Source organism: Cervus elaphus, chromosome 24 (genome assembly GCF_910594005.1).
Source record: "Cervus elaphus chromosome 24, mCerEla1.1, whole genome shotgun sequence".
NCBI lineage: Eukaryota > Metazoa > Chordata > Mammalia > Artiodactyla > Cervidae > Cervus > Cervus elaphus.
The window spans coordinates 29,795,851-29,819,309 of NC_057838.1; the positions used below are offsets into that span (position 1 = coordinate 29,795,851).

The 23,459-nt window shown below is 47.3% G+C and overlaps 1 protein-coding gene across 8 annotated transcripts in view; it reads left to right on the forward strand.

Moving 5' to 3' along the window:
• The window catches only part of SRGAP3 (SLIT-ROBO Rho GTPase activating protein 3), a 245,807-nt gene that overhangs the window by 126,572 nt on the left and 95,776 nt on the right, over positions 1-23,459 (forward strand). For all 8 annotated transcript variants that reach the window (XM_043886248.1, XM_043886249.1, XM_043886250.1 and 5 more), the window contains exon 3: positions 14,023-14,185. In XM_043886248.1, the coding sequence (XP_043742183.1) occupies positions 14,023-14,185 (163 nt within the window). The remainder of the gene's footprint in view (positions 1-14,022; positions 14,186-23,459) is intronic.

Consider the following 23,459-nt stretch of genomic DNA (forward strand, 5'->3'; position numbering starts at 1 on the left):
AAATATGTTTAAGGTGGGGAAATTCAGAGTGTGGAAAAAGCTGGAAGATGCTTGGCCAGTCAATGAATGATGTTTAATATTCTCTGCAAAGTAGGTTTGGAACATCTCAGCTTCACAGAGCAGCTGAGAAGGAGGATTCAGTGAGTAACCAACTTGATTGCCAAGAAAAAGCTTCTATGGGGGGATGAAACATCATGGGATGTTTTGTTTCCACAGATGTAACATTTCCCTAAAAAGATGCTACAATTTAGACTTAACCTTTCAAGTGAGTCCTGGGGACAGAAGCACTTTTATAGTGAGTAAATTGAGCCTATCAATGTGCAAAGGATTCAGAATGAAAAGGTTTGCTCAGACTGAGGTGGGGATGATGGGGGAGGTCCTCCAGGTGGGACTCGCCTCTCATAGTTGCTGCTGTTGCTATGACTACTGCCACACCAGTGATGGCTTTCCAGCAATGCTGTCCAGAGCTGATATTCTCCTGGGCTGGCTTGCCAGATGAGTCCTTCCTGAGGGCTCCATGTCTGTGCTGTGCAGGCTGTTTAATCTTTCAGATACCACCCCACATCCATATCACCATATGTGAGATCTCTACTAGATGTTGTACATGCATCATCTCATTTAACCTTCATGGTAGACATTGTGACGTTTGAAGTAGGAACTATCTCTGTCTTTCTAGTTGGAAATATTGAGGTTTTGAGAAATTAAGTCATTTGTCCCGAGGGACACAGCCAGAGCGGGTAAGTGGCAGAGCTAAGATTCTAATCTTGGTTTAACTAGCTCCATAATGCAAAAATGCTGCTAGCTGCATGACTCTGGGTGTGCCCCTCGCCTCTCCGGTTTGGGTTCATGTCTCCTGAGAGTCACCCATCAGTCCAGACCACATCCTCCTCGTGTGGGTATCATAGGGCCTCTTCCTCTTCTGCTGGTCAGCTCATGTTTGTCACCCCTGGGCCAGCTCAGGGCTCACCCCCTCTGCACAGCCCCATAGTCAGCAGCTGCTCCCCTGGCCTCGCCCAGTGACCTGTGTGTTGCTCTCCTGGGGCTTGGGTCAGATTATCAAGGAATGATCCAGTTCATGTGTTTGGTTCTCCCACTTGAAACTGCCGGCTGCTTGAAGGCAAGGGACCATTTCTAGGCAGTCTCCCACTCTCTCTCTCTCTCTGACATACAGATAGAAGCTCTATCAAAGGTTTTTGAATGAATAACTGAAAAGACCAAGATACTACCGGAAACTTCCTTCAGAAACCGAAGGAAATAGACTTACTTACCTTGTGCGGCTGCAGAGGAGAGACGTGAGGTCCAAGGATAACATTTTCAGAAAAGCAGATTTTCACTCAACCTTGAGAATGTTCCTGTAGCCAGAACTGTCCAGCATGAAAAGGGGCTGCCTTGGGAGGTGTGAGTTCCCAGTCCACGAAGGTGTGTGCACAAAGGCCAGGTGTTTTGGGAACACATTTCTGTAACATGAAGGCTAGTTAAATGGATTGGTGTTTCTCAAAATGAGGGAGGCATTGTCCATAGCACATGAGCCATAAATACTGACTGATCTAGTCAATCCTCTTCTACTCTTTGTGGTTATAGTTTGTTTCCAGGCTGTTGCTAACGCCTCTCTAACCCCCCTTTTAACTAACAGACAGCAAACCTTGGGCATCAGCATCTGCCTAGTATTGAATGATACTGTTTTGAACTTACTTTTTCAGTTACCTTCTATTTAGGGCAAGTGATGCTGTTTTTTAAAAATTTTTATTTTAACCAAGACTAGGGAAAGCCCTTTGTAAATAAACCCATTTAAGTAAAAAGAAGCAATGAGCAGGGAGCTATGTTGTGTGTGCAGGGTGGCAGAAATCCAGAAGCCAGCATGAGACACCCTGAGGGCCCCTGGCTCCTGGAAAGTGAACATCTTTCATCTCTGCTCTTTTCATCCTTCACCTTTGTCTTTGTTGCTGGGAAGGATTTTAAGGCAGGAGGGTCAGCCTCTTGAGTGTTCCTTGTAGTGGTTTTAGCCCCTTTGCCTTCTTCTAGTGTTTCCTTCTGGGCCCTCCCCAGATCCTACACCCAGTGTCCTGGAATCTTCAGAGACCCATCAGCAACTTCCAAAGTATTAACCAGGACATGATTTACTTTTATTTGGATACCTGGAGGAGGGCATGGCAACCCACTCCAGTATTCTTGCCTGGAGAATCCCATGGACAGAGGAGTCTGGAGGGCTACCATCCATGGGGTCGCAAAGAGTCAGACATGACTGAAGTGACTTAGTACACATGCACGAATGCTGAATACACGTAGATACATTCCTATCATTTCAATTTTATTCTAAAAATGAGCAATAGATATTGTAATAAAGGTAAAATAGATATTGTGGTAATTAAGTAGTATGCAGTAACTATTGTTACTAATAATTAACAAGCAGCAGCATGCAGGAGTTTAGTTTTGACTCTATCCCATTAAACAAAGAGGATAATAATGACCTTCCAAGATTATATAGCACCTTACACATTGCAAAGGGTTTCCCCAGCCTTTGGCTGCTTAAATACTCCCAAGAATCCTGGTGGGGCTGGGGGAGTCAGGGATGGTGTTGTCATCCCCATCTAACAGGCAAGGAGCCCAAAGGCCAGCCAGGGTGGGCCCCGCTTAGGATCCCGAGCTGATCGGTGAAAGAACTGACCAGAGGAGCTGTGGGTCAGCACCCTTTGTCTGCCGAGTGCGGCACACACTACGTGATGCACCCATTTTGCAGGTGGGTAAACCAAAGCAAAAGGTCTCACAGGGAAGGAGATGAGGTTGCTTGGACATTGCCTAGTGAGGCAGGGACTTTGTCCTGGTACTAAGAATCCACTCAGCAAGTCCAAAGGGAGCTCAGCAGTGCTGCTGGGCACAAGCTAAGTGTGCCCGCACTTTGAGGTGTGAGGACTGAGCCAGCGAGCAAGTGAATAATTCTACGCTAGGGTGGAGGAGGCCGGTGGGGCATTTCTAGGCCATTGGCCCTGGGCCTTGAAATACTCATGAGGGTTTCTTGGGGGAAGAAGGTGGTAATGGGAGGAGGAAAATCAATATTCATAGCAAACCTACTGTGGGCTCTACATCCACATACATCAGTCAGTGAATTTTCCCAATGGCCTGGTGACGTGCTGGTTGTAATAACAGTGATGCCAATAATAATTTTCATTAGTATCAGATGCTGGGTTTGATGCTGAGAGTGTCTCGTGAATTTCCTCATTTAATCCTTAAAGCACCTAAAGTTAGTTAGGTGTTATACACCCTGTTTTACAGATAAGGAAAATAAAAGGTTTAACTGGCTTCCCAAGTTCACCCAGTTGGTGAGGGGCAGAACTGGGTATTTGGACCCCAGCCTTTGATGCCATAGCACCCAGCATGGGTAAGCAGAACCCGCTTCAGCCAGGTGACTCAGTTTATATAGTTCTTCCCTTTTGAACTGACTGTCTCAGGGCTGGCGTCAGCGGAAGGCAGCTTCTAAGCCAGCAGACTGCAGCTGAGGAAAGGGGTTGCCCTAGCCTTGAAGCCTCACACTGGTTGTCTGCCGCCAGGCAACTCCCAGGCAAAGCCCCAATCACACTCTGCCCCTTCACCTGGGCAGCTGCTCTGCCTCCCACCTGGCCTTCCCGCCCAGTGACCATATCACTGGTCCATTCAAAACCTTCATTTGACCTTGACTTTCGAAGCCCTTCATGGTCTGGCTCCTCCCTTCCTGCCACAGCTGCCTCCTCTTCACTACGTCACCCCTGCCCAAGCCCGACAGAACTTCTTCAGCCCCAGAACATTTATGTTCTGTCTAACTTCACAGCTTCACACTCAGCCTTCTCTCTACCTGCAGGATGTGCCTGTCTTTGCATGTTCCACCCAGCAAATTCTTACATGTCCTTCAAGCCCACTGCATATGTTTCCATGATTCCCCATCCACCCTGAGGCAGAATAAGCCTCCCCCTCCCCACCTCCTATGAGGTCCCCTTTCTCACACAGCATAACAAGGGAGGCATCTGGTACTCTCCCCTAATCAGCATCCCTCCCTTCTCTTGATAACAAGACCTCAATTTTCCTCTGGGGAACCATCCCTCAACAGTGGTGAGCCTGTTAGCAGCATTGCATCCTCTTGGCCACAGTGCTTTAATCTAGCAATATGCAATTCTAGGACTTTTGGTGGAACAACTGGGGGAAAGCTCTCCTTTTATGGATTACTAGCAGTCAGGGTCGGAGAAGGCAATGGCACCCCACTCCAGTACTCTTGCCTGGAAAATCCCGTGGATGGAGGAGCCTGGTAGGCTGTAGTCCATGGGGTCACTAAGAGTTGGACATGACTGAGCGACTTCCCTTTCACTTTTCACTTTCATGCATTGGAGAAGGAAATGGCGACCCACTCCAGTGTTCTTGCCTGGAGAATCCCAGGGATGGGGGAACCTGGTGGGCTTCCGTCTATGGGGTCGCACAGAGTCAGACATGACTGAAGCAACTTAGCAGCAGCAGCAGTCAGGGTACTTGCTGTTTGGAGAGGGTCTGCCTGAGAGTGAAGGCAGAGCCCAGAGACAGAGCAGTCCTGCTGACATTCTTTCAGCCTCTGGATGCAGCTATGCCTCTTTACATTTTTTTATTACAATTTTTGATCCTTAAAATTTTTCTTCCTCCCATTACTGCTGTTTTTGCTTAAGTCAGCCTGAAGTAAGTTTTTCTGTCACTTCAACTAAAGCAGTTCTGACAGTGGCCATAAGAATTCTTGGTTTGGCTTAAGTTTGGCTGCTAGATTGTGAGCCTTCTCAAGGCTTATCCAGTCATCTTTTTAATGCCCTGGGATTGGACAGTTCCCAGCACATGGCAGATACTCAAAGGGTATTAGAAGAGTGAGTGAATGAGTGAATGGTTCTAGAGGGATACAGTGAGATACAAGAGATGGTTCCTGCCCTCAAAGGGGCTGAGTGATGATACAAGCCCACGCATGTGGAGGACAACTGACAAGTGAGTTAAGCCAGAAGATAAAATGTCATCCGGAAGTAATTATGTAAGAAGATTGACATGAGCAGTTCAGACAGAACATTGAGTGGCTCTCAGATGACCCCTGGAGGAAAGGCCTTTGAAGTAGATTTTGCTGCGTGGAGTAAGGAGGGGAAGGCATTCCAAGTGAGTGAAGGCAAAGAAGCAAGGCAACAATGTCCATGACCCCGGAAGAGCTACCCCTCTTCCCAGGCTTCAGCAGCCTCCCTTCCCTGTCTTTGAGGCTAGATACATAAATAGGGAGGTAAGAGCCATTCACCATTTTCATTTTTGTGCTTCTTGTTAGGCTTTTCAAATAAGTTGTGGGATTAGAGAGAATAATCCTTTGTGACATCACATGTGTACATTTGGTTTTGAAACATACAGTGGCTGTTGTGATAGAGGTCTGAAAGGCCCTCACTGGCCACTCCATCACTCACCCACCCATTTCAATAGATGAGGCAGGAAAGCCTCAGACAATTTGAGCTGCAAGCCCAAGAGCACACAGCCAGTTAGCAAAGTAGGGCCACAAGCTGAAGCATGCTCCTCAACTCCCACTAAAATGGCCTCCTTGAGGGTGAAAAATAAATAAACCAAGAAACCCATTTCTGGCTCAGAGCTTTACCTACTCACTGCCTGGAGCAGAGAGGGGGTTAAGGGAAAGAGCTGGACTGGCGGCAGATTGACTGGGCCTTAAATGACAGCAGAGGAGGTCAGACTTTATCCTCCGTGTCAAAGGTCCATTTACTTCCCTCGTGAACCCCAGGGAAGATGCCTAAGTTACCACTCAAACTCTCCTCAGACTCTTGATCCACCTGGGGTAGCAGCCTATGATGGGTTGAATTGAGTCCTCCCAAAATTCACAGTTGAGGACTTATAACCCTCCAGTACCTGAGTGTGACCTTGTTTGAAGATAGGGTCTTTCTATCAGAGGTAATCAAGTAAAGATGAGGGCATTAGAGTGGGCCCTAATCCAACATGACTGATGTCCCTATAACATAGAGAGGGGAATTTGGACATAGACACATATCCAGGGAAAACATCATGTGAACGTGGGGACACAAAAGATGGCCCCCACACCCCCGAACCTGGGAAGAACCCAGAACAGGGGGGCTTCCCCACAGCCCTTAGAAGGAACCACCCCTGCCACCATTTCGATCCCAGACCTCCAGCCTCCAGAGCTGGGAGACAGTACACTTCTGCTGTTGAAGTGACTCATCTGTGGTGCTGTCCCAGCACCCTGGTGTCCAGCAATACACCACCCAGATGCTCATCCTGCCCTTCCAGTCCTGGTCCACTCTGCCCCCCTGGCCAGGCCTCCATCCCTCATCCACCTGCCCTGCCCTAGGGAACTTCTGGGAATTCTCTCCCTGATGCCTCGGCCACCACCATACACCCTACCCATTTTTTCTGGTCCCAGCTCATCCTTCTAGGCACTTTTCACCTCTCTGCCAGACCTTCCTGGCACTGGAGAAACAGTGGTGAACAAGACAGACATAACCTTTATGTTTGGCTGTATCAGCCTTATCTGAGGAAGGGCAGAAGACAGCAAGGATATTGCTGTAAAAAAAAAAAGAAAGAAAAAGACAGACATAAGCTATAAAGGAGTCAAAGACAGAAACAACAAGTAAATGAAGTGGGCGGATGTCAGGAATGGTAGTGGTTTAATAACAATAAAAATAGGGTGGTGTGCTAGAGACCAGGGAGCCGCTGGGGGGCAAAGAAGGCCTCAGTGAGGAGAAACATCTCAGCTGAGTTCTCAGTGACAGGAGGGACCACCTCCACCTTCCCTGGGTGAGGCGCACATGCCCCTCCTCTGCCATTATAGACTGGGGAGACACCATGCATTTCTCCTTCATAGCTCTTGTCACCGACGCCCTTTCCTATCCAGTTATGTGCTTATTTGATTGTCATCTGAGGCCCCTACTGGACTGTAAGCTCCATCAGTCAGGGAACATGACTCATTTTACTTCCCACTGTCTGGCACAAAAGATGGCACCCCATTGATATTTACATAATTAATTGTTCATGCTCCCAGCAAGGACAACGAATACCAAATCCTGCTCAGGGGCAACTTAGGTAGCAAGAGGTTAAGCGTACTTCTTGGGCCCTGGATCTGATTGAGAGAGTGCTTTCCTGAGCTCTGCTGGCAGCCACCCAAGCAAGCCTGGTGTAAGACCAGGGAATGTCTTGGAAGGAAGCAGGAAGCCAGAGGCAGGGACTCAGCATCTTGGGGATGGGATGAGCTTCAGGGGCTCCCCTTCCTCGTAGAGGGTCCACCATCCCAAGGCAGTGGATTTAGATTCATCTGCAAAGGAGGGGCTCAGCAGGCCTGAAAGTGGGTTCTGTTTGCTAAGCGGAATTTTCCAGCCCCCAGCTGGGAAGTGGGAGAAGCTGGCTCACTGCTGATTTCATTTTCCCAACTCGCCAGCTTGGCAAGGCCTGGCTTCTCTAGCTGCAGTCACTTGGAGCCTCATACCCAGCTCTCTTAGCCAAAGAAAGAAAGCAAGCTGTGACTCACCAGAAATTGTTATTGCTATTTTCTGGCTGTAAAAAGGAAAACACATACACGTATATGTGAAAGTTCTCAATTTTACCTTAGCTCAGCAGCTTCCACATGCGGTGTAGACAGAGGGATGCAGGATTGGGAAAGCAGAAAATCCCTCAGGATGTACCGTCAAGGACAGAGCGCCTGCCCACATTAATTTTGGCATCTTCCAGAAGTGTGGCTGCAGCAGGCGAAATGGCTGCAAGTGTGGAGAGCTGGGTCTCAGGTCAAAGGAGTCCTGTTTTCAAAAGGGACAAGGAACCCCCTGAAAAGAGAAAGTCAGTGTCCAGCTCTGCCATCCACGGCCTGCATGCTTCTTCCTGCGGTCCAGGTACACTGCAGATGGCCACTGGGATGGCAGCCACTGCACCGGCCAGAACTTTTGGGACCCTGCTCCTTCCCCCTCCTCTGCCTTGCTTCCTGGGCTCCAGCCACACTGGCCTTTATTCAGTTCCTTAAATGCCCTGAGCTCCCTGCCCCTCAGTGAGCCTTTGCCCGTCCTGTTCCCTCTGCCTGGAGCCCTCTCCCCTGAACCCACCTTCATTTGGCTCCCCATCTCTTCCTTTAGAGCCCAGCTGAAAGGTCCTCTCCCTTAGGGACACTTCAGTGAAATTAGGCCAGGTCCCCTTGTTGTGGGCCCTCATGCCCGACACTCTCCCCTCTAACCCGTTGTGCGACTGTGACTTCATCTGCACATACTGAGCGGTCTGAGGGTTACCTGTCTCCCCGCCGGACTGTGAGCTCTGTGGAGGCGGGAACTGTGGCTCCTGGGAGCCTGGGAACTGTGGCTCCATGGACCTGGGAGCCTGGTCCATGTGAACTATTCGATCAGAATGTATCAAGTGGATGAACTGCTGAATGACCATGAGGGAATGATGGTGGAGGCGTTTTCTGGTGTTTAACTCCAAGGTTGACACATATGGTCTGAGTTGCTAGGCCATAGAGGTTAGGGGACGTACATATAGTCACACAGGCAGTATGGACTCAGGGGAACACCCACACCCCGACCAGGTCCAGGTGAGTTCTGCTTTACTGTGTCTTTCTGTCTCACTGGCTAGGCCCCAGTCTTTGGCCCTTCCCTCTTCCCTCTGACGTGGTGAGAGCCGGGTGCCACTGTGGCCAGGGTCACAGATGGCAGCTGTCCACAGAGCGGTCAGCTCTTCCCGGACCCTGGCTGCGGACAGCCCTGTTCACTCCAGTCTTTTAGTCTTACAGGTGAGCCGCCCCGTAGGAGGGGAGCCAGGGCTGGGAGGAGACGGCGTAAGCCAGAGCAGCCTCCTGTGTGGGATGGGCCCAGAGGGTGGGCCTGCTGGTTGGAAGGCAGGCCTGGGACAGTGTCTCTGCAGAGGATGGGCTGGCCCCTCGTCCCCATCCTACGCTTCTTCCAGCCTTAGCCTCCTGAGGATTGGCCTCTTCTGCCATGCGGTCATGTGCATTTGTAGAGTTCCAGGTTACCCCATGGTTTCAAATATCATCCTGGGGCTTGTTGCCAGCATCCACATTTGTCTCTCTAGCCCAGTTACCATCCTCTGGGTGTTCCATACGTCTTTTAGAAGGAACCCATCACCTTCCCTCTCTGCCCTGCTTCTATAAGTACCCTCATCTCAGTAAATGCCAACCCCGCTCTCAGGAGCCCAACCTGGGAGACTTGGAGTCATTCTGAGCATCTTCTTTTCTCTTCCAACCAGTCAATTTCAGGGTGCAGTCAGTTTACCACCTAAATGTTTCTGGAATCTCTCAACTTCCCTTGCGGCCCCCTCGAGTTCGTCCTCACACAGTAGCCAGAGTGAGAGTTTGAAAGTGAAATTCTACCCTTTCACTCCCTTGCTCTAAACCCCTCGATAACTCCTGGCCAACGTCAGGATGAAGATCAAACTCTCTACTGAGACTTAAAGGCCTGTGTGGCCTCTGCCTAATTCTCCAGCCTCGGTTTTCGTTCTCCCCCCATCACCCCAGGACACCATGCTCGAGCCCCCTTAACTATGGTTCCACTCACTAATCTGCTCTGTCTAGGCCTTTGTTCATTGCATTTCTCCACCTAGAAACTCTGCCTGTCAAACTCCATTCCAGCCTTGAGTTCTCAGTCTAGCAAGTGCTTCCTTAAGGATCCACCCATGCTCACCCCTCCACCAGATCTGGGCGAGGGGGCCATCTCTGCCCCATAGTCTCCTTCCTGTCACTACGTTTATGAGGCTGCATCATCACTTTCTGTTTCCTTACCTGAGTGGGAGGCTTGTACAAGCAGAGTCTTGCTTGCTGCGGCCACTGGTGCATGCCCAGCCCCTTGCCTGCCTGTCTGGTACATCCACACAGAGACAGACAATGAACGAATGAAAGCCTGAATGAACCACGGCCTTCGTCTTCCCAGCAGCCTCTTACGTTAGCTTGACAAGTCTTTGGTTGCTTCCAGGTAATTCTATCCTTGCCTCCGCTCCTTCTACCACCCCTGTAATCCTGTGTGAGGCTGTGTTGCCTACTGCCCAGAGCCAAGGAAAGCAGCTCCTTTCTGCTCTCTTATCCAGTTGTCCTGGCCAAGTGACCTAATTAATGGTCTCCAAGCTGTCCCAGCACTTCTGCACCCTTTCAAGGTCTTTTTCCTTCCCCCTGAAACTCACCTTCTGGTGTGACTTCCATAAATTTTGCACTTTTGTTTCCCTGATGCTGTTCAATTCTTGCATCCCCAGGCTGAGTTCAGCCCCTGAAGTAATTTAGGTAACACCTCAGTTATCTCATCTCACCTTTAATCTTTCCATTCCCATCACCACCTAGGAAGCAGTGGAAATAGGATGTGAACTATTTCCTTCCCAAATCCACGTCTCCCCTTGCAGTTCTTATCTTGGTTCATGTCATCAGCATCCACCTAGTTGCCTGAGATCCAGACCTCAGAATCACCGTTCACTTCCCCTTTCCTGGTAATGGTCGCTAGGTCATGTCCAACTCTTGCAACCCCATGGGCTGTAGCCTGCCAGGCTCCTCTGTCCATGGGATTTCCCAGGCAAGAATACTGGAGCAGGTTGCCATTTCTTTCTCCAGCGGATTTTCCCAACACAGGAATCGAACCTGGGTCTCCTGCACTGCAGGCAGATTCTTTTCCAACTGAGCTACGAGGGAAGCCCAAGAATACTGGAGTGGGTAGCCATTCCCTTCTCCAGGGAATCTTCCCAACCCAGGGATTGAACCTGGACCTCCCTGCTTGGGAGGCAGATTCTTTACCATCTGAGCCACGACCTCCTCTCTATTTCTAGGAAGTCTTCAAGATTCTCATCTCTCCTGGTGAGGAGTCTCTTAAATCTGCCCTTCTCTGGCCACCACCCAGGCCCTCATCTCTCTTCTCCTGGACTAGAGTCACCTCCTGATTGGTCCCCCTGCTTCCAGCACCACGCCTCTGTCCACACCCATCCACCCCAGCACTCATCTGTCTAACCATCCATCTACCCGTCCATCTACCCACCCATCCATCCACCATCCTCCAGTCTGCCCTCAGTGATCTTTGTAAGATACACATTGGTTAGATCATACCTCTGCTTAAGTAACTCCCATGACTCCCCGCTGCCCACAGCAGGCATCCTTAACACTGGGTGCACGTTAGACCCTTCTGGAGAATGTTTTAAAAATACCAATACCAAGGCTCTATCCCCCAGAGATTCTGACTTAATTGCTCTTGGAAGGGGCCTGGATCTTGGTGTTTTTAAAAAGCTTCCCAGGCGATTTTAGTGTGCAACCCGGGTTGAGAACCATATGGCCTAGATGATAAAACCCCAACTCGTTAGGCCGGCATTCAGCTCCCCACAGTCAAGCCTTTAACCGATCTCCCCATCCTTATGCCCTCCCCTAACACACTCAGGATTTAGCTCTGCTCTTCTGCTCCTAGCTCTGCTGAGCTACTTTTTCATATCCACAGGTCCCTCTGCTTGCAATTCCATCTCTCTGTGCCTCTCTGGAAAGCTCCTACCTATGCTTCAGGACCCAGCACAAATGTGACCTTCATGTTGGGTTTCTCTTCCACAGCGTATGCTATATGTCACTGGGCACTGATTATCGTAACTAAGAGAGAAACACTTCCTGCTCTCAAAGGACTTCAAGTAGGGCAATGGGTGGGGAGTGGAAGCTTCTTAGGGCAGAAATCCTCAAACCTGAGTATGCTTCACAGTCCCCTGGAGGGCTGGTCAAAACACAGATGCTGGGCTCAGTGCCAAGACTTCTTATTAAGTGGTCTAGGGTAGCCCTGAGAATTTGCATTTACAACAAATTTCCAAGTGGAGCTGATACGTCTGGGCTGGGCTCCACCTCTGAGAACTCCTGCCCTAGAGTGAGGTCTGAGGCATGCTCTCCAGAGGGTGTCATTTAGCCTGAGACCCAGAGACAGGGAGAAAAGTGGGGCTCATGCACTCCGAATGCGCAGAGTGCGGGAAGTCCCCAGTGGGGAGAAGTTGGCAGGAAAGCACAGGGGATGTGACGGGGACGTAGGCGGAACTCCGCGTCTTCTCCAACTTCTCACGCAGCGCGGATGCTCTGCACGTCTCTATCATAACATTCAGCACCTTTCACTGTAATCCTTTTGCCTTAACTGAGACCTGAGACCTGAGACCTGAGACCTGAGACCTGACATAGAGCAAATGCTGAGAGATTGGGAGGATAGGAGGCTGGGCTGTTGGATTTCAGTGTTCTGGCTTTTTCTCTAGGCTAAAAGCAGAGGAGAAGCCGCTTCATTTATCTTATAGCATAATATCTCCTTTCTTTCTCTTAGAGGTTTCTAACCTATCCATCCTCTGTCTAAACCAAATTCCCAAAAAACACATGAAAAGATGCTCAACATCACTCATTATCAGAGAAATGCAAATCAAAACCACAATGAGGTACCGTTACATGCCAGTCAGAATGGCTGCTACCCAAAACTCTACAAGCAACAAATGCTGGAGAGAGTGTGGAGAAAAGGGAACCCTCTTACACTGTTGGTGGGAATGCAAACTAGTACAGCCACTATGGAGAACAGTGTGGAGATTCCTTAAAAAAACTGGAAATAGAACTGCCATATGACCCAGCAATCCCACTCCTGGGCATACACACTGAGGAAACCAGATCTGAAAGAGATATGTGCACCCCAATGTTCATCACAGCACTGTTTATAATAGCCAGGACATGGAAGCAACCTAGATGCCCATCAGCAGACGAATGGATAAGGAAGCTGTGGTACATATACACAATGGAATATTACTCAGCCATTAAAAAGAATTCATTTGAATCAGTTCTAATGAGATGGATGAAACTGGAGCCCATTATACAGAGTGAAGTAAGCCAGAAAGATAAAGACCAATACAGTATACTAATGCATATATATGGAATTTAGAAAGATGGTAACGATAACCCTATATGCAAGACAGAAAAAGAGGCACAGATGTATAGAACAGACTTTTGGACTCTATGGGAGAAGGCAAGGGTGGGATGATCTGAGAGCACAGCATTGAAACATGTATATTATCTATGGTGAAACAGATCATCAGTCCAGGTTGGATGGATGAGACAAGTGCTCAGGGCTGGTGCACTGGGAAGACCCAGAGGGATGGGATGGGGAGGGAGGTGGGAGGGGGGATCAGGATGGGGAACACATGTAAATCTATGGCTGATTCATGTCAATGTATGGCAAAAACCACTACAATATTGTAAAGTAATTAGCCTCCAACTAATTAAAAAAAAAAAAACCAAACAGACAAAAAAATAAACCAAATTCCCTTCTCCCAGATTCCTGTTTCCTGGACAGATTTTTAGCCCATTTGGCGATAGAAAAGTCAACTGGCCTCTGCTCACCTATCTTTCCCAAGCCCAGGGTTTGGGTGGAGTAAGGGGGGGCAGTCACAGCTGCCCAGAGGCCCTCAGGGCTCCCCTCTCCCTTACTTCCACTTGACTTTGGGAGAATGATATGGTCATACTGGGAGTCAGCCGAATTCCTCTCCTCAAAAGTGCTGATAGGAGGCTGCGTTTCCTGAGAGAACCCTGGCCAGCGCCCAGGGGGAGCCAGGCAGGCCTGGGGTATCAGACCTTGGGCCAGGCACCCTACGGTGGTGAATGAGCCTCTGCCTCAACATCACCTTCCCACCTGGGAAAGTGGAGTAAGGGTTATAGGTCAAGAGCACAGCCCTGTTGCCCTGTGGGGCAACATGGGGTTATTGGTCTGACACTGGTTTCTAATGGTCCTTCACTCTTCCTGGACACCAGGGTATATACACACTTTACTGAGGCTAACAGAGGGGTCTTTGGTAAAGCACAGAGAAAACAGAAATATTTCATTTCCTAGGGAAACACTGATGCAAAGTGGCCCCAGCACTGCTCTGTGAGCTTGGGAGGACTGCTTCAGCCCTCATGGTCTCTGTCGCTGTTAAATGTGTTACAGGAGAACGAATTTGAAAGGGCCCCACCAAGGTCAAAAGAGCTGTGGTGGGTGACAATGTAGAACATTTGTGGATGGCAATTCCAATGAGCTGTCTTGGTTTCTACAGGAAAGACCAGTATCTCCTCTCGCCCGTGAACTGTTGGTATCTAGTCCTGCACCAGACCAGGCGGGAGAGCAGAGACCATGCCACCCTCAACGACATCTTCATGAACAATGTCATTGTCCGCCTCTCCCAGATCAGCGAGGATGTCATCAGACTCTTCAAAAAGGTGGGTACTCGGGCCACCTGGTTTCTGCCCGAGGCTGGCCCTGGTGAGACTGCCAAACGGTGCGGTGTGGTCTGGGAACATGGGACCAAGGGGCAGGGGTGTTGAAGGGGACCAGAGGCTGAGGATTGGACTTGGGCCCCCAGGCTCCGAGTTTGAGTCCTGGTTGTGGCTGGGGTCTCAGCCACTTCAGCAACCACCACCACCACAAAAATAAAAACCTTTGTGTGGTTAAGTACGTTGTATACATTCTTTCTAGGAAATTTGGAAAAATAGAGATGAGCTCACACATAGAAAATAACATCATCTGAAATGTTATCTCTCAGCAATAATCACTTTGATTGTCCAAGTGGTTGTACATATGTAAATACATTTTCTATGAGTGCTTGTATTTATACATTTTGTAGAATATGTGTGTACCTTTCCCAAATGAGGTCAGACTGCATATGAGTTTACTCTCTGCCTATGTTACCTAACAAGTTGGATAACACTGGATTATAAAAATTTTCCATATCAATGAATATAGTTCCACAACATTTTGAAAAATTACATAGTATTTCATCATATTCATATACCCTAGTTTATTTAACCGATCGTTTATTGTTGAACACTTAAGTGATTTCCATATTATTTTAAATATTGCTGCTGTGAGCTTCTTCTATATACACCTTTGTCATATTCACTGCTATTTTTTTAAAATGTAGGTATAGTTTATTTAAATTATATTAATTTTAGGTATATAGTATAGTGACAAAGTATTTTTACAGGTTGTACTCCATTAAAAGTTATTACAAGGTAATGTTTATATTTTCCTGCACTATACAGTATATCCTTATTTTTTATTTATTTCATTCACCGTAGTTTGTACCTCTTAACCTCATACCTCATATTTGCTCCTCTTCCTTTTGGCAACCGGTTATTTGCTTTCTGTATCTGTGAGTCTGTTTCTTTTTTGCATATACATTCGTTTGTATTATTTTTTCGGATTCCACATATAAATGACGTAATAGAGTATTTGTCTTTTCTGATTTATTTCATTAAGCATGATATTCTCTAGGTTCATCCACGTTGTTCCAAATAGCAGAATTTCATCATTTTTATGGCTGAATAATATATATATATATATATATATATATATGTATACACACACACCACAAGTTTCTTATTCATTCATCATTTGATGGGCTACTGCTGTTTTCTTAAGATCAATTCTGTAACAGGAATTTTAAGATCAAAGTTTGCTCATTTGTTTGTCTATCAAATGAGGTTGAGATCATCTACTTCCCAAGGGCAGTGTGAGGGTTAAATGAAGTGGTGCATGTGAAGGAGGGGGCTGTTACTGGGAAGCAGTTCAGGGTGTTGTCTTGGGTCCAGAATTCTTAAATCTCAGAGTTCATATTCCTGGCTGCATCTTTTATTAGCTGTATGTCTTTGGGTTTGTTACTTAAACTCTCTGAGCCTCAGTTTCCTTATTTGTGAAATGGGGATAGAAATACCCACAGGGCAGTTGCTTGGGTTAGGAGAGTTGTTAGTCCCTGTAAAACATGGAAAGCAGAGCCTGGCACTGGATAAATGCTCAGGAAGCTGGCTGTTATTATGCTCGTGTAGGAGACTATTACTATTAAAATGATACAGCTCATCCGTTCTTGCCTGGTGCCAGTTTTAGGGAAGAGGTGACCAGGGATTGCCAGACACACAGAGGGAAGATGCCAAGTTGGTTTGAAATACAGTCATCTCTCCCTGGTCTGTATGTGGATTGTCCACTTTGAGGATGTCTTCTATGGCAAAATTGTAACTGCAAGCTAATTCCCTCCTGCTGCACAGTATGCTCTGATTTCTTCCTGGGGCTGTGTTTATGAAGTGTTGTTGTTGTGTCCGACTCTTTGCGATCCCATGGACTGCAGCATGCCAGTCTTCCCTGTTCTTCACCATCTCCTGGAGTTTGTTCAAATTAATGTCCATTAAGTCGGTGATGCTATCCGACCATCTCATCCTCAGCCGCCCTCTTCTCTCTTTGCCTTCAATCTTTCCCAGCAACAGGGTCTTTTCCAATGAATCAGCTCTTCGTATCAGGTGGCCAAAGTATTGGAGCTTCAGGATCAGCATCAGTCCTTCCAGTGAATATTCAGCATTGATTTCCTTTAGGATTGACTGATTGGATCTCCTTGTAGTACAAGGGATTCTCAAGAGTCTTCTCCAACACCACAGTTCAGAAGTATCAATTCTTTGGCATTCAGCTTTTTTTTATTGTCCAGCTCTCACATCCATACATGACTACTGGAAAAACCATAGCTTTGACTAGATGGGCCTTTGTCAGCAAAGTAATGTCTCTGCTTTTTAATATGCTCTCCAGGTTTGTCATAGTTTACTTTCCAAGGAGCAAGGGTCTTTTAATTTCATGGCTGCAGTTACCATCTGCAGCAGTTTTGGAGTCTGAGAAAATAAAGTCTGCCATTGCTTCTACTTTTTCCCCTTCTATTTGCCATGAAGGGATGGGACTAGTTGCCATGATCTTAGTTTTTTGAATGTTGAATTTTAAGCCAGCTTTTTCACTCTTCTCTTTCACCTTCATCAAGAGGTTCTTTAGTTCTTCTTCGCTTTCTGCCATTAGAGTGGAGTTGTCTGCATCTCTGAGGTTCTGCCATTAGAGTGGAGTTATCTGCATCTCTGAGGTTGTTGATATTTCTCCCAGCAATCTTGATTCCAGCTTGAGCTTCATCCAGCCTGGCATTTCACATGATGGACTTTGCATAGAAGTTAAATAAGCAAAGTGACAATATACAGTCTTGACATACTCCTTTCCCAATTTTGAACCAGTCCCTTATTGCATGTTTGGTTCTAACTGTTGCTTCTCGACGTGCACATAGGTTTCTCAGGAGGCAGGTAAGATGGTCTGGTAGTCCCATCTGTTTAAGAATTTTCCACAGTTTGTTGTGATCCACACAGTCAAAGGCTTTAGTGTAGTCAATGAAGCAGGAATAGATATTTTTCTGGAATTTTCTTGCTTTCTCCATCATCCAGCAAATGTTGGCAATTTGATCTCTGGCTCCTCTGCCTTTTCTAAAACCAACTTGTACATCTAAATGTTCTCGGTTCACGTACTGCTGAAGCCTAGCTTGAAGGATTTTGAGCAAAGCTTACTAGCAGGTGAAATGAGCTCAGTTGTTCAGTAGTTTGAACATTCTTTGGCACTGCCCTTCTTTGGGACTGGAATGAAAACTGACCTTTTCCAGTCCTGTGGCCACTGCTGAGTTTTCCCAATTTTCTGACATATCGAGTGCAGCACTTTAACAGAATCATCTTTTAGGATTTTAAATAGCTCTACTGAAATTCTGTCAGCTCTGTTAGTTTTGTTTATAGTGATGCTTCCTAAGATCCACTTGACTTCATCCTCCGGGATGTCTAGTTCTACCTAAGTGACCACACCATTGTGGTTATCTGGGACATCAAAACCTTCTTTGTAGAGTTCTTCTGTGTATTCTTCACATCTCTTCTTAATCTCATGTGCTTCTGTTAAGTCTTTACCGTTTCTGTCCTTTATTGTGCCCACCCTTGCGTGAAATGTTCCTTTGATATCCTGCAAGTTTCTTGAAGAGATCTCTAGTCTTTCCCATCCTATTGTTTTTATTCTATTTCTTTGAAGTGTAATCTAACTTTAATATTTGCATAAGCAAACATAATTAGGAAGGTAAATACAGTATAATAATAATAAACATTCACATAGCGCTTTGCAAAGCCACACAGAAGTGATTCAGACTACTTGGTCCCGTCACAGGCCCCGCCTGCAGCCACCACCAGCACGTCTTTTTTCCTGGGTGAGAAGGACTCACAGAGAAAGGTCATTAGGGCCTTTAGGAAATGGAGGGTCTTTTCCTGAGCTGAGCCCTGGACAAGTGAGATAAATCTTTTCAGCTCTCATTTAGGCTGACAGCAGCCTCACTTGTGATGGAGGTTAACAGGGTGGAAAATAATGAAGAAATGTCTACAGCTGAGCTCCTGGCTGCCTTGTTACCAGGCCTGCGCCTGTAGAACAAAGGAAATGACCCGGCCCCTCTGGGCCAGGAGAGAGCTGGGGATGAACCTGACAGGCTGATTTAGCAGTGTGGCCCCGTGTATCCTCTCAGTTATGGATGATCTCAGCATCGAGGCCTGCATCTTTACATGAGAACAGCTCTGCAGAGGCTGGTCCCTGGTCAAACTGGGGAACGGGATCATCACTCAGCCCATTTTACAGATGAGAAGGTAAAGCCCGAGAAGGGCCAGCTGTCATCATCTGCAGGAGGCACCACCCCTGGGCTTTGGGATCTGTCTCAGAACTGCCTCTCACTGGCGGTGAGACCCTGAGCAGGCCTTTCAGTGACTCAGTTTTCTCACGTGGGAAGTAGAGATGGAGACAGTGCCACATGGGGGCATGGAATTCCTTTACCATCTGCTGAGTCACCTTCCTGCATTGCCTCTGCCGGAGTGGCTTCCAGGCCAGGCATCCCTCATAGGCCTGGGCCTGGGCCTGGGCCTGGGCCTGGGGCAGCAGCCCCACCTGCCAGCTTCTCAGTGGTGCAGAATGCTCTTTGACCCAATAACTCACCCTTTCCTGATTCTCCATTCCTCCTTCTGCAGTGCAGTGTATTATGCCTGGAGGCAGCGGCTCCCATTCCACAGCCATTCTCGGCTTCTTCTGGGCTAATGGACTTGTGCACGCAGGTGGCTATTGCTTTAAGTGTGAGAGGTGGATCCACCAGAGTGGAACTGTATGAAATCTTAGTGTTCACCATAGTGATCAGGACTCTTAACGGTTGCAAACAACAGAAACCCATTTCCACTAACTTGAGGGAGGAAAGGGAGCTTATCTGCTCTTCCGAGCCAAGACTGGCTTCAGGCATGTGGGCTTCAAGGGCACGAAGGATGTTGTCAGAACTTAGTCTCTCTGCAACTCTGCTCCAGTGTTTTCTGTTTTCCAGTTCTTTTGTTTTTTTTTTTTGTTTCAAGAAGGGTGGGAGAAAGGCTGATGTATAGTCAGTCTCTCTCTGTGATGACAGCAGGGCCCCCACAGCCCCAGGCTTACATCCTACCTGCTTCAAGTCCAGCAGAAAGTGAGAGGTCCCTTCTCCCAGAATTGGGTCTCCCAGGTTCCGACTGACCCAGTGTGGGTCGCATGAGTGCTCCTGAAGCTGGGCCTGTTCTGGCGAGATGCGATGCAGACCCACCAGGCCTGGGAAACACATTCCTGAAATCGGGTGTACACTCAATTCCCCCAGATGCAGAGGACAGAGAATGGCTGAGGGTGGTTCCCCAGGAAAAACTGAGTGCTTTTCCTCACAAGAGGGGTGAAAAATAAAGCAATGGACGTCCTCTAGGTCTTCTCTTCCAGTCCTTTTATTATCTTCTTCCTGAGCTGTTCTCTCTCTGCCAGATCTCCCCTTACTTGGCCCCTGCAAAGGGGGCATTCATTATCTTGTATTCCATTCAGGGACAACTGAGATCAATAGAAAATTCTTCCCAATGTTGACATAAAATCTTCCAGAGTTTTCACTCACAGGTCCTGTGGGCCACCTACATCAACCCACATGGAAACCTATCCGTGTTGAAGACAGAAATCATGACCACATACCCAGGTCCATCCTGCCTCTGGGTGAACACACTAGGTTCCTTCAGTTGACCCCTTGTGACTTGGCTTTGCATTTTCTCTCTTCTTGGGTCCAGACTTCAGGGCTTCTCTGACCCACAGAAATTAAGACTCAGAACCACTCAGAACTCTACAGGAAGCTCCGAGCAGCTAGGAAGAGAGCAGGGCTGTCTAGACACTTTATTTCTAATAATGAAACCTATGAAGGCACTTGCTTTTTTCATGATCGTCTCATCACATGGTTGACTCACTCTGAACTCTCAGCTCAAATCTCCTGGGGATTTTGTACCAAATGTTTTTTAAATCTATCCTATGAATTCTGTACTTGTGTTTCTTTATATTTGCCCTTTTAAAACTTCATTTTATTAGATTCTGGCCATATGGGATCAGTGTCCTTATTTAAGTGATTTTTCAAACAGCAAAGATGGTCACTTTTGTAGGAGTTTCCTCTTTCCTCCTCTGTGGGAAAAGGCTGTTTTATAACCTCTCCATGGCTTCCTCCTCCGTGTTACCTTCTTCTTCATGTCAGTTCTTTGGCCCCATCTAATTCCTTTCCACTTCCATAGTGGAGAAGATAGAAAGTGAAACAGAGAATTGAGAATGAGTTCAGCAGTGGAGGTGATGCTTGAATTGGGTGTTGAAGGATGAATAGGAGTCTCCCAAGTGGGGAAAGGAGGTTAGGAGTTCAGTGTTAGGACAAGGGCAGGAGCACAGTGGACAGAATGTCAACAATGGGGGTTCAAGGCATCTTGGAACAGAGGCTGCAAAATGGTGGTCCCCAGCTGAACTTGGTTCTCAAGTGTAATCTGCTGGCCCTCACTTTGTTAAGAAAACTTCAACCAATATTTTAAAATTGTGGAATTTCACATAAAAACCAGAATTTTGTATTTCTCTTGAAAACCAGCTCTGACAGTCCCAGATCCACATGTGGCTGTCCAGAGCTGAGAAGCTGCTGGCCCTTGAGGCAGAGCACGCTCACTCCACTGTCCCAGAGTCCCCACTCTGTCTGGTGCACAGCACCAACCCCTTTATTTTAATAGCTCCTTGGTCCTTTGTGCAGTTGAGTTTCTGGCCTCATACTGAAACAGGGTCTACTAGTGATTCTTCAAGTCTAGCATCAGAACCAGCTGGAGGGCTTGTTAAATGCGGATTGCTGAGCCCTAAGCCCACAGCTTCTGAAGCACCAGGTGGGCGTGAGGCCTGAGAACCTGCATTTCTAACGAGTTCCCAGGTGCTGCTTTTGCTGCTGACCTGGGGATCACACATGGGGAATGATTGACCTAGTTCCACCTCTTGGTTTTCCAGTAAGAGCATAGTTTGGTCCCCGATGCAGGTTTCCTACTCCGGGTCCAGCCCTGACTCCACCCCCCACTGTGGTGTACCAGAGGGGAGGGTCCATCTGCGTCCTTCTTGCTCTCTCTTTCCGCCTCAACCATTTCTAAGGTTGAGCATTGGAGCCCATTTCATTTCCAGCCTCAGCTTCCTTAACAATAGCCATCCATTATCCTCTGCTGCGATGCCTGCAGAATTTAATTACTTGTCCCAGCCCTGGAGTGAGTTTGATTGTTGGAAGCTGTGGTGTTCTGAAGCAAGCCCTAATGAGGAAAGGCTCTTAGCAGAGAAGAGAGGGCATTTGGGGGCCCTGTGTTTGAAAGCAGCCATTCACGGTGTGGCAATAAGGGCTTGGTCTAGAGTGAGTTTTCTCATTCCCGCCTTGAAGATGTCTGTCGCATTTCATAAATAAATCAGGGCTTTTGTATCTAATAATTGCCTTGCTTTGTAACCAAGATCAAAAGCACCAATGGCCTTGGACTCAAAGCCAAGTTTATTTATTTAATTTTTTTTTATTTTTGGGTTGCAGGAGAGAGTGAGGGCTTGCATTCTGGAGGGTCCAGCTCTGAGGCCTGCACGGACAGAGAGCGAAGTGGGCAGACTGCCAGGGGCTTGGAGCCTTCAGCTGTCTCCACTGTCTCCCGGGGAGATGAGTTGTGAGCACCGCCCTGCTAGTGCAGCCTGCTGACCTGGTCGCTGTCAGGAGTTCCCAGCTCACTCAGAAAACATGCGTTAGTGCTCTCATCACAATAGATACTCAATCATCATAGATAGCAAACAATCCGTGCTTCCTGTGTGCTGGGCTCTGGACTAAACTTTCACTTCTTAAAGTGTTAGAGGAAGATGCTGCCATTGCTTCCATTTTACAGATGAGGAAACTGATGCCAATAAAGGTGAAGAAGGGATTCGAATCCAGCTTTGTCTGATCCCAGAGCCCACGCTGAATGCAAAAGGCAGGCATTAAAGGAGACAGAAGAATGAGTCAGATATAGTGCCTTCCCTCAAGGAGTGAACAGTGGAAGTGAAGACAGACATGTATGAGTGATACCAGTATTCAGAAGAAGGAGGACTTTTAATCTGGGCTGGGGGCAGTTTGGGGAAGGTTTTGTGCAGGGGATGCAGCATTTGTAGTGAATCTCAAAGTGAGGCTTAGGATTTATGCCAGCTTGGGTTCCTGGGAAGCTGACTCCGAGACAGGGATTACACTGCAGGGATATGTTAGACAGTATTCTTGGAGTCCACCCCCTCACAGAAGAAAGGGAGAGAGGCAGGATTCAGGGAATGTGCAGTCACAACAAAGGCCTCAAATGACTCCTTGGGGAGCTCTGAGGCTGGGGTGGCCCTTCCGGTTTGTCCTGGTTTGTGGGGAGGAAGCTGGGCCTTTCTACCTTCATGTTGCTCCTGGGAGACGTGGCCTTGGGCAGAGGCCTATTTGTGAGGCCGATCCAAACAGGGCTGACAGTGGGCTGTCTGCAGACAGCACTCCCCGCAGCTGAGGGAGTATGTTCCCCCATCCCGAAGGCGTTCTGAGGGGCGCCTCACTGTGTCCCCAGCAGACCTGCGTAGATTTGGGAAAAGTTAGAGGATTCCAGACCGAAGCAAAGGTCCGTTGGCAGAAAAGTCTGGTCCTGTATCGTGAGCAGGTCGGCCAGCCTTGCAGTGTGGTGCAGTGGTTAGGGGTGCGGACTGTTCTGCCACTTTCCAGCTGCTTGAACTCAACCTAATCCCTAAATCCTCACAGTTTCAACATTTTCAAAATGGAGCTAATTAAAAACTTCCTTCTTAGGGTCATTGTAAGGATTAAAAAGTGATGGTATAAAATGTCTACCTGGAAAAAAAATGTCTACCTGGTACACAGTAAGTAGTGATTAAATATTAACTACTATTAGGATGATTATTGGGAAATAATAATCCTTTGAGAAAAAAAGCAGTGAGAATTAAGTTCAGAGATGGGATAAAGAAACATTCAGAGCACATAGATTAAACAAAGGGTCAGAAATAAAATATGTTCAGGAAATCATTCACTGATTACTTCTAAATTATTGTCTTTTTTTTTTAACTTAAATAACCTCTTATTTCCTTCTCTTGCCTTTTAGACCTCGATAGGTACAATAGAGGAAAATGGGAGAGAAATGGCCTTCTTACTTTTATTTTAATTTTTTAATTTATTTTTTAATATAGTGTTGTATTAATTACTGCTATACAGAAAAGTAAGTCAGTTACACATATACATATATCTATATATATCTTCTTTTTTAAAAATTTATTTTTAACTGAAGGATAATTGCTTTACAATATTGTCTTGCTTTGTGCCATACACCA